The 13496-nt window shown below is 39.0% G+C and overlaps 1 protein-coding gene across 1 annotated transcript in view; it reads left to right on the forward strand.

Annotated features, from left to right (window-relative positions):
* Nucleotides 1-13496, forward strand: part of LOC150091382 (uncharacterized) — a 576879-nt gene that overhangs the window by 305219 nt on the left and 258164 nt on the right. The window contains exon 3 of the mRNA XM_090390158.1: nucleotides 3834-3958. Within this exon, the coding sequence (XP_090246284.1) occupies nucleotides 3834-3958 (125 nt within the window). The remainder of the gene's footprint in view (nucleotides 1-3833; nucleotides 3959-13496) is intronic.

The raw sequence follows: 13496 nt of genomic DNA on the forward strand, positions 1-13496 counted from the left end.
ATCCCATCGAGTTAGATTTTATGCCCCAAAAATTAAAGTAGAGTATATATATATATATATATTTTTTTTTTCCCTTATATTTATTCTGATTTATAATTGAAATCGCATTGTTCATTAGCCATCGAAGGAGAAGGCTGAGATGCGGTGGAAGATTAAAATCGCCGCAGTGAAAGTGAGTAGCAGAGGGGTGTAACTTACTCATTATCCATCCGGGTAGCATCATTGTTACAATATCTGGAACTGGGGAATGTAGATTGCCGCTAAATCGATTAAACAGGCATTAAATTTCACAGTCAACGAGTACTACTTCATAAAATAAGGAGTAGCTAGATGTGATGTGCACAAATTTCAGGTTGGAATCTTTGACGAAGCTGAAACTCTAGAATGAGATCTTGATGTGAAGAACGATGAAAATACAGCGATAGGAGCACAGGCTATTGACTCTTGGTTAGGTTCAAGTTTCTGATAGGAAAATTGAGTCTAAGTTGTTGGACAAAAGGAGCTGTTCGGGGTGTTCAAGCTTATTTTGGAGGCTTCAGTCATTTTGGTAGAAAAGTGAGGGTGGGTTTAAAGGGAATTTTTATAAGTGCTGATATGTCTGTTGATGATTTTGGATACCTCGACAGATTAAGGCCAGTGGAAGTTATACTCTGAATTGGTAGTGATTGAAAAGCGGGGTTATGAAGTGTCACATCAGCACAATTTTAAGCAGTAGCTGGGGCAAGAAAGTGATTGGAATTGAATTACTCCTCCTTTGAAGGAGGAGTAATTAAACATTTTCTTGAGTAAATTTGCCGATACTTTGGTATGCATTTCTTGATTCATTGCCACCTCAATATCCTGAGCTGTTGTCAGTGGCCCAAGTCGGGAAATAAATTTTCAGATTTATAAATAAATCTAATCTGAACATTTTCCTTGATATTATCAGGATGAATATTAATTTGAGAAGGTGGCTTGCAGGAATGAGGGTTCTGATTAGTTGTCTATCGAGGAGGCAAAACAGCGGGTAGTGGCGTTTTTTAGGACAGGTGCGCGATGGCTACCTGGATTTTTCAGAATCAGGTTGTTGTGTGGATTTTTTTCCATGAAGGTAAAGGTGTTGCTTGACAAAGTACTTTCAGATGGCAGCACAGATAGTAACACTGAGGTGAATTTTGGAGGAAGGTTGTTAATTTGGTGGGCCGCGGCTTATGAATCGCACGTCCGTTCAGCGGCATGACATGAATTCATGACTGGGATTTCGCAGATTGCTAAATTAGAGAATTGTAGTTCATCTGATAGGCGATTGACTCCCTGAGTATTTGAGCGTCATTCTAATTCAACGAGATTGTGACAAGTCAAAATATCTAGCTCTGCTAATTGGACGGTGAATTGAGTTGATTATGTTAACTGGTTCATTTTGTTTGGAAGACTTATGATTTGCAACATCCAGTTTTAATTTGCATATTACCATACAGATCATTAAGAGTAGACGTCAGTTTATCAATTAACACAGGTAAGAAATTGTTTTGCAACTTATCTGCGACAGATTTACTTATTGACTCATTCTGGATTTCTGGCTTTAAGTTGTCCTGCATGGACAGTGCGGCAGTTGACAATATTTTTGGCAACTAGATATCAGTTTGAATTACAGCATTTTTAGTGCTCCTGGCCCGAGAAACAACCAATTTATCATTGGGACACGACGGTTATAAAATTTGGGAAAAGAAAAAATTATCTCGCCCCTGGAAAGCCTGGTGTTTTGCTGCTGATTAGCATGGGTGCTTCATCATGACATTTGCAGAGAGTATCTGCATGAAGGGTCCATTTAGAATTATTACTATTATTTGAAATTGTATCCCATGGAACATCATCTGGTGACAGAAGTTGTTTATTCACCATGTTATTTACATCGGTATTTTCATTCATGGTGCTACTACGTTCTGATAGACTGCTATTAAATGTGCCAACTTGCGTCTGCGCGGGTAGTACGCCGACCGGGCTAGCCGGGTGGGTAAAGTGCCTGCCTGGCAACCCAAAGGTCGCGAGTTCGAATCACGCCTCGGGCTTGGATCAGAGTAGTGCAAAAACCTTGGGAGATGCATTATGGCCACAGAAGCCGATGCGCCAACAACTAAAAAAAAAGCCGGTAGCACAGTGGTATTGTCACCGTCCTCCCCACACCGGGTGGAAAAGGCCCGGATTCGAATCCCATCGATGACGCGAGCAACTTTAGTGGGCTTTTTTCACTCCGTGGCCGAGTTAGTCGGTCTCAGCGTAGATAGCAAGGTTTTCCCCCTCAGAAACTGGGGGTTTTTCGTCTAGCAAAACAGGCAAATCGACCAGAGAACACACGCAATTTACAGACACAAATACGGGTTAATGTATTAAATTACAGGTAACTCTAACATAATAATTTAAACTTTTTTTTTTTTTTTTTTGTCCATCTCTTGCGGTTTAATTTCCATTCCGTACACATTGCAATTTAAAGCATGATTGCTCCGTTGACTACTCATCAAATTATACATTTTGTAACTTGTTCATTGAGTTTTTTGTTGCGTTGTTTTCCTTTTCCAGCGATCATTGAGTTCTTGCTGAGTTGGTAATATCTTCTTAAGTTGCTGTTAAGGTCCTGGTTGATAATGGCCTTATCTATATTTTTTTTTTTTTGTAACTTATTTATATGGGATTTCGAGTCTTGATGATTTGTGTTACTTCGGATTTATTGAAGATTTCTGCTCTGAAAATATCTTGTTAACTAAATGCAGTCTATACCACTGGCGTCTTGCACGTTGATTTTGGGTGCAAAGATTTCTACCTCTAATTACTCAAAAGAAACTTTTTATCCAAGAAATCATCAGTAATCTTAGAGAGCGCTTCTTTTCGTTTTTCTTCTGATTTTTTACTGGTTCCGTTTATTTCTATTACGGTACATTCAGTGCAAATCCATTCATTTTTATCTTGCTTCGTTTTCTTAAATATTTTATATGATATTGAAGCACATTCGAGACAATATTCCATTTTGCAGTTTATACAGAATAACATATTTTTTACCTGATTTTTGCAGCTCTGGCATGCCTCTGTTATTATCATCTTCGGTTTTGACTAATTCTTACTTGTTTTTTTCCAGAAATTCTAATACAATGGGATTCAGTTTCTTTTTTGTTCTTCTAAGACAATTTCTGCGTAACAATCTTATTAGGAATGTTCTTCCATTTTCTTTAACATTTTCGGTGTTGTTTCTGACAGTATAGTTGAGGCAAGGAACCTTCTCCCTGCCTCCTGGTGATCTTGTTCGGAAAGTACTCCAGGAGAATCGCACGAATGGTTAGTTTAGCAGTAAATTACTGTTTCGCTCTTAAGGTATGAAAAGTCTTTATATTATGCTCTCACAGTAAAGAAGTGGGGGGGGGGGGGGTTCACATTATCGTGTATTTATTATTAAGGAAGTCCTTTATGGGTGCTTCTCAACGACCTTGAAGTAGGAACTTAACTTGGTGTAGCCCGGCATTAAAATTTTAAATTAGAAATAAAAAGTTACCTTTTAACTTTATGACAGAACTTGGAAGATAACCTTTGGAATTCAGATGCTAATACGAAAATTTTAGAAAAGAATATATGTGAATTCCCGCAGTTCCTGAATTGCGATCTCGAAAGTACGAAAAACAAAGTCATTGTTTTTTGTATTAAGCCTATAATGCTTTCTTTGTATTCACAGTGTAATGAATTATTGAGATTATTCACTCTCCCGCTTTCGTGAATAGAATGAATTAACCATGCATGAATTAGAAGTATGACTAGTAATTATCATAATTAGAATAACCTTACACTTACAATTATCGTTTTATTTCTAGGCATTTCAAGGCAGCCACCGGTGAGTGGATGCAAGAATTCAACCGACGCTCTAGCAGACGAAGGGCGCGGCCGCTGCCTCCTGGTGATCTTGTTCGGAAAGTACTCCAGGAGAATCGCACGAAAGGTTAGTTTAGCAGTAAATTACTGTTTCGCTCTGAAGGGTATGAAAAGTCTTTGTTTTTGTACATTTTGGTCTCACAATAAAGTGGGGGTTTCGCATCATCCTGTACATATTGTTAAGGAGACTGTGGTCAGTTTTAACATTTTTTGCATCTATTTCTGTAATGAAGTTATTTAATGAAATGATGGAAAACGAACTTTACATACAAGAAAGAGTTTTCTTTTGTGATTGTAGGCTTTACCTTACAGCTGTAAGATAAAACTAATGTTTATCCTACTGTTGTAAGATATTTTGTAAAAATTTTCACAAAAAAAAATTCACCGTTCCTATCCTGGGGGTTAATTGTAATAATTATGAGGGTTGATTGTAACATAAACTGATGAGGAAAGTTAATATACTTTTTTTTTTTAAAATTCTTTAAAGGATTACAATTGTTGCATGGTATCAAAAGTGCAGGCCGGTGGAGGCGGTTGTATGGTGTGGGGCATGTTTCACTGGCAGGAACTTGGACCTTGGTGAATGTGGAATAACATATCACTGGTCTCCGCTTTCGTCAACTGCTTGCTGACTATGGTTTGAGGAACACAGTTGTGACTTCAGATATCGATTGACCTCCTAACTCACCCGACATCAATGACGTAGAGCACTTGTGGGACACTATGGAAAGGCGTATCAGGCGTCTGGATACACTAATCACCTCGATACCTGCATTGCTAGCCGCATTACACACAGCTTGGTTGGCCCTACCTCCCGAACACTTCCGACAGCTTGTTGAATCAATGCCATGTCGGATAGCTGCTGTACTGAGGACAAAAGGAGGTCCTACGAAGTATTGGCTAGGTGGTCATAATTCAATGATCACTCAGTGTATTTACACACACACACACGAACCTTTATTTAGTATCGAATCGGGCCGCCTTTGTTTCGAATAAAAGTAAGTGTGCGGGGCGACATGGATTCTATAGGGCCAGGAAAGATGGTGGAAATCGATGTCATGTACCCCAAACCCTTCTTGCACGATTCTGTCACGATGCGCAGTTGCATTGTCATCCATAAAGTGGCCATCACCTACGGGATAGAAGAGTAACATTGCAGAGTTGCTGCACCCTGCAATGTTACTGGGCGCCTCCGTAGCCAGGTGGACAGGGGCAGCAGTGCGTAACACACGCTTCTTGATTAGACCGGGGTTCGAACCCGTGACCACCAAATACGGAGGATGTGGAAACGTCATGGAATTACCACCACATATCCACGGAGTAATATGGCCTTAGTTGCTAATGCTCCTAAAAACAAAATAACAACAGCAATGTTACTGCAATCTGATGCAAAATGAAGATATTCCCCTGGATGACATTCGGCCTTCCACCAGCATCAACGGACTGAGCCGTGTCTACAAAACGTTCCCCATACCATGATGCCACCTCCAGATGCTTGGGTTCTCTTAACAAGTCAAATAGGGTTGGTCGCTTCGTCAGGTTCTCTGCCTACTATCAGTGCGAAACAAAGTGTATCGTGATTCGTCTGACCCCATGACTTCCATTTTTTTCTGTGTTCGCTCAGACCGCCATCACTTCAAGCGGAGTTTTCTGTTTTTCTTTGAAACAAGTACCTTCCGAATAGGCAGGCTGCTGAATACCACAATATTACAATTTCAATCCATACCATGCGCAGGGAATTGAATTTATTTAATTCCCTGCATATTCCAGCTCGTGATATGAGCGGCATGGAAGAACCGCTTGCTTTCCAGTCATTAAAAATCTTTGAGACGGATGTTTTTGAGAAACCAGTTGTCTTTCGTTTCTTTAATTGTGGCTCCTGCTAAACTGCTATCCACGATAAGACCTTTTTCAAAATCTGATAGGTCACGCGTTTTTCCCATTCTGTCTTCAGATTACTGCAGTCGAACAGCCTGTGCTGTCTATAGTCAACCAGGCAACACATCATTAGTTTACGCCAGTTTTCTTTGCATCTATTTGCATTTCTTTTGTCTTATGAAGTTTCGTATTTTTTTGGCCAGTGTGTATATAATACTACATTATAAGAAATAAGTTAGTTAAGGTACGCGTGTTATATGTGGCCCATTATAAATAGTAATGATTAATGATTTATAATAAAAAATGAACAAAAAGTTAGGCCTTTTATGCGAATTTTTATTTGTTTTTTGCGAATTCGCAATATCACATCTTTTATTCCTTCAATAGCGTGCGGCGTAATATCTAATGCTTTGGAAAAATATACAATATAATGGATATATATGAAAAAATATATATATATGTATATAATAATTGCCAGATTTATATTGGTTCAAATTTTAATGAAATTTGTAATATTTGGACAAATCTTTCTAAAAAAGTTGAATATAAAATTTTATGAAAATCCATTCACTTGAAGTCGAGTGGATGGACAGACGTCATGAAGACAATAGACGCTTTAAGCATATATGTTGACGTGCCTAAAAATGTGCATTATATATGTCCTTAAACTTAGAAATAATGTTGGATCTAGGTAAATATATTAAGTTTTAACCTAGTCAGTCATCTTACACATGGCGAGATCAATACTTCAAAGCAGCCTGCTGGATTATGAGGTTGGGAAATTAATTTCGCACACATTCACTAACTGATTGAGAAGCATCTTTGTGTTACATGACACTATGAACGTTTAAATTACTCGAATAGAAAAAATCTTTTCTCATACTGAAAAGAAAAATATAACCATGTAGATTTTCTTATTCTGTGATTTATGATTGGGCGAAACATTTGATATTGGTTACAGACTATTCAGTTAAGCTAAAAGGACGGGTAGTGTGATATGTTAATTAAATTCCTGATGTCATTGTCAATCCGATGAGAATACTGACAACGCCTTCTCCGGTAATATCGTGTCGCATTCCATTATTCATTGCGATCTCCGACTATCCCTGATAAATGGCTATTGGTACATTGAATTGGACGCTGGGGCGTGATTAAGTGATTTGCTTGTTTACCAGACGTGACTATATTAGGGCTTGATTTTGAGGTTGCTTAAATGGGAATGTTAATGCTAGCAGAATCAGGGTATATACTGTATATGTCTTCGTGAAGTCATGGAAGAATACTTTCAAGTAAATTCTTTTATACATAAAGAGGTAGACCACTGACCGTATGTGGTAGATTATTTTAATTAAAGGAGTGTTCAGATGAGAATGATAGTGAGTTTTTAGTAGAGAAGTAGCACACGCTCTTTGAGTCGACCTGGGTTTAAGCTCCTGATTGCTAAATACGGTCGATCTGCCAACCCGCACTGGACCAGCGTGGCAGATTATGGTCCATTTCCCTCAGCATGAATTGTTGAGGAGGCTTCCATCCTGCAGCGGGTTGATAACGGCTGCAGTTTACTTAGCTAAAAAGAGGAAACATCGAAAATTTTGAATGTACAGTATTGTATTGTTCACTCGATGTCTGTGCATTTCCTTACATAGCAGTGGAGTAATTAGGAAATGCGGTAGCAGCCGGCAGATTGCCCTTCATGCGCATAAGGTGATTATAAATATGGCAGCAATGTGGAAATGTGTACAAACATTTCTTGTCTCACAATAGATAAAATAAGTTTGGTAATGTATGCGGTGCGTTACATTTCAGACGAGTTCGATTTTTTTCCTTAAATTAATTGAAGTATGATGTGAAAACATTTTTGGCGGCACCTACTAAATTTTTCGGACTAAAGTAAAACCGATTGGTAACGAAAATGCGAGACGGAAATGACGCCACATGTTAAACTCAGTCACCGCCAGGGTGGCCGAGTGGTTAAGGCGTCAGATCCTGCCAGAATGGCCTTCAGAGTTGCTTAATGACTGAGTTATAAACTCAGTCACTAAAGTTGATTCGGTAGAGTAAGTAGCGGGTGTGAGCATAAAACGTTACATCTTTCATAACTCTCGCTGTTCGATTTTAAAAATTTAAACGGTTTTGATTTTTTTTAAAAATGTTTTCAAATAAAATAAAATATCTTTCGTGCTTACAGGGTACACATGGTGGTTTTTTTTTATGTGAGAAAAAAAATGAAAAGTAGGTTTGGTTATTTCCTTACTATTTACTTACTACGATTATAACTTTACGGAACACTTAATGAAACTCCATAATTTTACATTCTCTGAACTTGACCTTTGGGTTTAATTATAACTGTATAATATTTATTGCCCTTTTCCTGTATACATGTTTTCTTTTAAGTCTCTTTTCTTTATATATATACATGTATATTCACAAGCGAAACCACGTTCACGAGTCTTACCTAACGATACACTCTAAGCATGAACTGTCTAAAGCTGACTATACTGCATTAAAACTACATATAATTTAGGAATTCCTTTTTTCCATACAAATTGTTTAGAAGAAAGAAATAATAATAATTGACGGGTTTTATTTCTCCGATTTTAATGAAATTTGGATAGCTTGAAAAATCTTTCTCTGTGAACCAAATGTAAAATTTCATGAAAATCAAACTATTGGGAGTTGAGTGATTACATGCGGACAGACGGAGATAGTGAAGACAATATGCTTGTGCACATATACACTCTTTATAGGTAGGTGCATTAGCAGCACCTGCCTAATACTCCTGGGGCCATTTTTTTCCTCTAATACAGCCCGTACACGTCTTGGCATGGACTCCACAAGGTGTTGCAGGTAGAACTACTCATGCGTTGCACAATATGTCCAATAATGCCCACACATTGTCAGGTGGACGCTCATAGCATCGAATACCATTTTCCATTTGGTCCCAAACATGCCCAATTTGGTTGAGATCGGATGAGTTAGGGGAACAGAATTCGTCGTCATGTTCTTGAAACAAGTTAGCAACCTACTGGGCCTTTTGGCATGGCGCGTTGCCTTGATAGACGTCAGAGTTGCCTTGATGAGCTGTCTCATGAAGGGGTGGTCGGCAACGATAGAAAGATACCCTGGCCGGTGATGATAGAAATGTAGTCGTTCCCATCGAGGAACGACTACATGGTTAACAGTGGTCATAGGGCTCGGGACATGCCACGAAAACAATTCTCACACCGCTTCCAGCCTGCCTGACACCAACAGCGCATCCAGATGTCATGGCCTCACGTTACTTTCTCCAAATGCTGATACGCCCATTAGTATGATATAGTTGGAAATGGGATTCATCGGCCCAAGCGAGAGATTTACGCATGCTGGGGGGGGAGGTGTTGGCGCTGACGTGCCCATACAAAGCGCAGTTTCATGTATTTCCCATTTTTTATGGGTACCCGTGACAGACGTCGACTGTCATAGCCTGTACGAGCTAATGTCCGGAGCATAGCTCATGTGGGTATTGGTCTTGCTGTTCCTACGTTGTGCAGGTGGTTAGCTGGTCCATTGTGCTGTATTGCTGCTGTGTTACGAGATGAGACACGACACCCACCATGGGCGTCGACACACATGGCTATCCCATGTGTGGCTGGTTGTTCGGCCGCTGTGGAAGCAGTCAGAGTATAGACTCGTGATACCACAGAACGGAAGTACAGTACTTAACCACGTTGGGTGTTGTAGAGATACTGAAACCTGCACGTCTTGCTCCCACAATCATTCCATATTCGAAGTCGGAAAGATGTCGCCCCGAAGCATTCTTCTTTGCAGACACTGAAAAACTGATCACTATATGTACCAACTACAATCATATCAGCCGTTCTTCAATTTGAGTCTTCACCAGCGTTACAGACTAGCCCATTCTTGCACAAGGGAGTGCTGTAATGTAAAGCCAACTCAGTCAGGGGCGCGCCGTACACGTGTGCAATGTGTGCGGCGCACACAGGCGCCAGGAGGCCAAAGGTAAAATTCGTTGAATTTTAGAATATTATTTTCTGATGTTTTTAATTGAGGCAGCGTATAAATTTTTGCGCACAGGCGCTGCACACTCTTGGTGCGCTTCTAAACTCAGTGTATATGTGAACGCACACACACACTATATGGGAATGCTCCTAAAGAGGGATGCTGCATTATAAATATTAATTGAAAGACACGATAATTCTCCTAAAATGAGCGCTCTTGCTTCTTTACAATGCTATGCCACATGCAAACCGGTCCTGGAAACCCAAAGGTCGCGGGTTCGAATCCCGCCTCGGGCTTGGATCAAAGTATTGCAAAAACCTTGGGAGGTGCATTATGGCCACAGAAGCCGATGCGCCAACAACTACCAAAAAAAAAAAAAAAAAAGCAGACCGGTCGCAGGAAGGTTTAGTACATCCAGCGCATAGGCTATGCCTTGTTCCGTCGGACCAACACTTCGGATGACTAAACCCTCTATTGGTAAGAAATTTTGTACTCATGCAGATTTTATACAAACGGTGCCGGCAGAGCTGTATTCCCTCAACTAGATTTTCATTTCATTTATTAAACATAAAAGGAGACACATTATTTTCAAACATATAATACCATGCTTTAATTATCACTAAAATCTGTAGAAGTTATTTACGGTTATTTAAAATAAACAGTTATTTACTTTGAATAACGGTTATCCATACATGTGTTCAACGGTTAGAAAGGTGTCTTGTCACACGATAATACCATCTAAACAATAGTACTCTTCCACATTAAATATTTTGTAATAATTCTGTATTAATAAATTAATCGGGTAGCAACCTTGTATACTCCAATCACTATAACACCAGACACCTTATGGATATATGACGTTTTTGGTTTTTAGAAATATTGTATCAATGGATTAGCCTAACATCGAGCATTGATACCAGTATTGTTTTATTTACGTATTATAAATATTAATTCATCATTGAAATGTGATTTAAATAATGTCTTATGTGCAGAGTAGTGTACAAAGAAAACATTAACATTGTCAGTGTACAATTAAAAATAATGGAAACAATTGTAGTGAATCCAGAGAAAGTTGTCAGCAGAGACAAATGTTAATTATCAGGAGAATCTTGTTCCAGAAGCTCCAGTTGTTTCCATAATAACTCCTTAACGTGAGACATCAATTAAGAACACAATACAGTACTACCAATATGTACAAATATTTTAACACATTAAACGCTTAAACATTTAGCCTTCATTCAGTGTTTCGTTATATGTTAAATATGGATGATGCCGTATTTTTATATAGGTAATAGTGTGTCTGTATTTTGTAATCTTCCAGTGTTTTGCAACAATCCATAATGTAAATAAAAAAATATATTTTTAGGCACTTTCGCGCGCGCACACACACGTAAGCGCCCATTGTCTTCACCAAGTAGTAGTAGTAATAGTGGCATGTGACGCAAGAAAGAAAGCGTATGAGCTTATGCAACATCAGCCAAAAAAAAAAAAAAAAAAAAAAAAAAATTAGAAAACAATCCCCTCTAAATATTTGTCCGGTTCCTCCTTAAATTTATTTAACCTATCAACTTCCACCTTCCACAACGACAGATGGAAGTTTGTTCCAGCAATTAACCACCCGCTGGCTAAAGGCAAATTTCCGCACATCTATTCTACATCTGTCCTTCCTCAATTTCAATTTATGCTCCCTTAGGTTTGTAATCTGAACAGGTGGAAGAATCCGATCAGAATTCAGCGTGCTCAACCCATTCAAGGCCTTATACACCTCAATCAGATCACCTCGCAGGTGCCTAGTCTCCAGCTGCTGCAATTTGCAGAACTTAAGCCTCTCCTGGTAAGAGGATCCCTTCATTCCCCTCACCAGTCTTGTTGCCCTTCTCTGTACACGCTCAAGCAAATCTACATCCTTCCTAAAATGAGGCCTCCAGACCTGCACGCAGTACTCAAAGCGTGGTCTGACCCTTGCCTTATACAGAGGGACAATCACCTCCTTTTCCCTGCTAACAAAATTCCTGTATATCATTGACAACACCCCATGACCTGCCCTGGCAGTGTGTCTGCATTGCACAGAAAACTTCATATGACTGCACAATTACTCCCAGGTCTTTTTCATTTTCTACCTCCTTAAGTGTAGCACCACACAGTTGGTACGTTTCTCTGGGGTTACTTCTACCCATATGCAGTACTTTGCATTTGTCAATGTTAAACTTCAGTTACCTCTTCTCAGCCCATCTACCCAAATTTTCTAGATCCTCTTGCAGTAACACACACTGCCATTACTGTCATTAACAACCCTGCCAACTTTGTATCATCTGCAAACCTCAATACTAAGCCTGATATACCTTCATCAATATCATTGATAAATATACAAAACAACAGTGGACCCAACACGGAACCCTGTGGGACTCCACTAATAAGATTAGTCCACGAAGAGCATCACCCATTGATTACCACCCTCTGTCTTCTCCCACTCAACCATCCTTTTATCCATTGTAGCAACTTACCCTTAATACCATTCTGCTCCAATTTGTATAGTAGTCTTCCATGCGCAACAGTGTCAAAAGCTTTCCTGAAATCCAAGTATATGATATCAAAATTATTTTTTGCATCCAGTTCCTTTGTAACCACATCATAATAACCAATCAAATTTGTCAGACAAGACTTTACCTTAACACACCCATGCTGTGTCTGAATTATTGCTGCAGTCTTGTCTAGATGATCCTGCAATGCATCTTTAACCAGTGACTCTATTATCCAAGGCTTAATTTCATATGGGTTTAGGTAATTAACTATATAATATTGGTGTAGACACACCATAGTTTACCCATAAATTTGAACTACTTGTGTAGTGTTCGCAACTGTTATGATATGTCCCCGGAACAGAAGTTAAACTAACTGGTCTGTAATTACTTGTGTCACCCTTCGATCCTCCTTTGTGAATTGGGGACACATTTGCACATCTCCAGTCCGTGGGAACCTCTCCTGAGTCTAATTATGGCTAAGGGTTTTCTTACTCCCTTTGCCGCCTCCTTTCATATAATACAACTGGATAGATCCCATCCACCTCAGGTGCCTTTCTTATGTTAAACTTCACAATTTCTTCCCCACTTTGTTCTCAGCTATTACAAAATCATTAAGCACCCGGTTACAATTTGATAACCTTGTGGCATTTTCAAACCTTAATAACTCATGTGTGAATGTAGATGCAAAATACTCATTCAGTTTGTTTGCCATCTGAGCAGGATCATCAACAGTCGAACCATCGATATCAAGTGGACCAATCAGATTCATCCCCTTTCTTTTAGAGTTTATATAAGTAAAGAAATCCTTGCTGTTTTTCTTAGCATCCTTTGCCCAAGATTTCTCGTAATCTGCCTTCGCCTGCCTAACCTCCTTTGTGTCCGTCTGTTAGTCCGCATGTAACAACTGGACTTCCAGTGGACTGATTTTGATGAAATTTTATATTATATTTAATTTTTTAAAAATATTTGTGGTTCAAATTTCAATAAAATCGGACAGTAGTTAAAAAAAGAATTCATAGATTAAATGTAGTTTTAATGCAGTATTGTTAGCTTTAGACAGTTCTTGCATGCATCGCAAGTTTTTTTTTTTATGTAAGGGTCGTGAACATGATGTCCTTGTGGATGGAGACATAAACTACCTTAATACTGGACCAAATAAAATAAAATAGACTGACCATTATGCCTCATCTCGATGGAGGACCACAA

Source organism: Mastigoproctus giganteus, chromosome 1 (assembly GCF_048544385.1).
Source record: "Mastigoproctus giganteus isolate SK-2022 chromosome 1, ASM4854438v1, whole genome shotgun sequence".
Taxonomy (NCBI): domain Eukaryota; kingdom Metazoa; phylum Arthropoda; class Arachnida; order Uropygi; family Thelyphonidae; genus Mastigoproctus; species Mastigoproctus giganteus.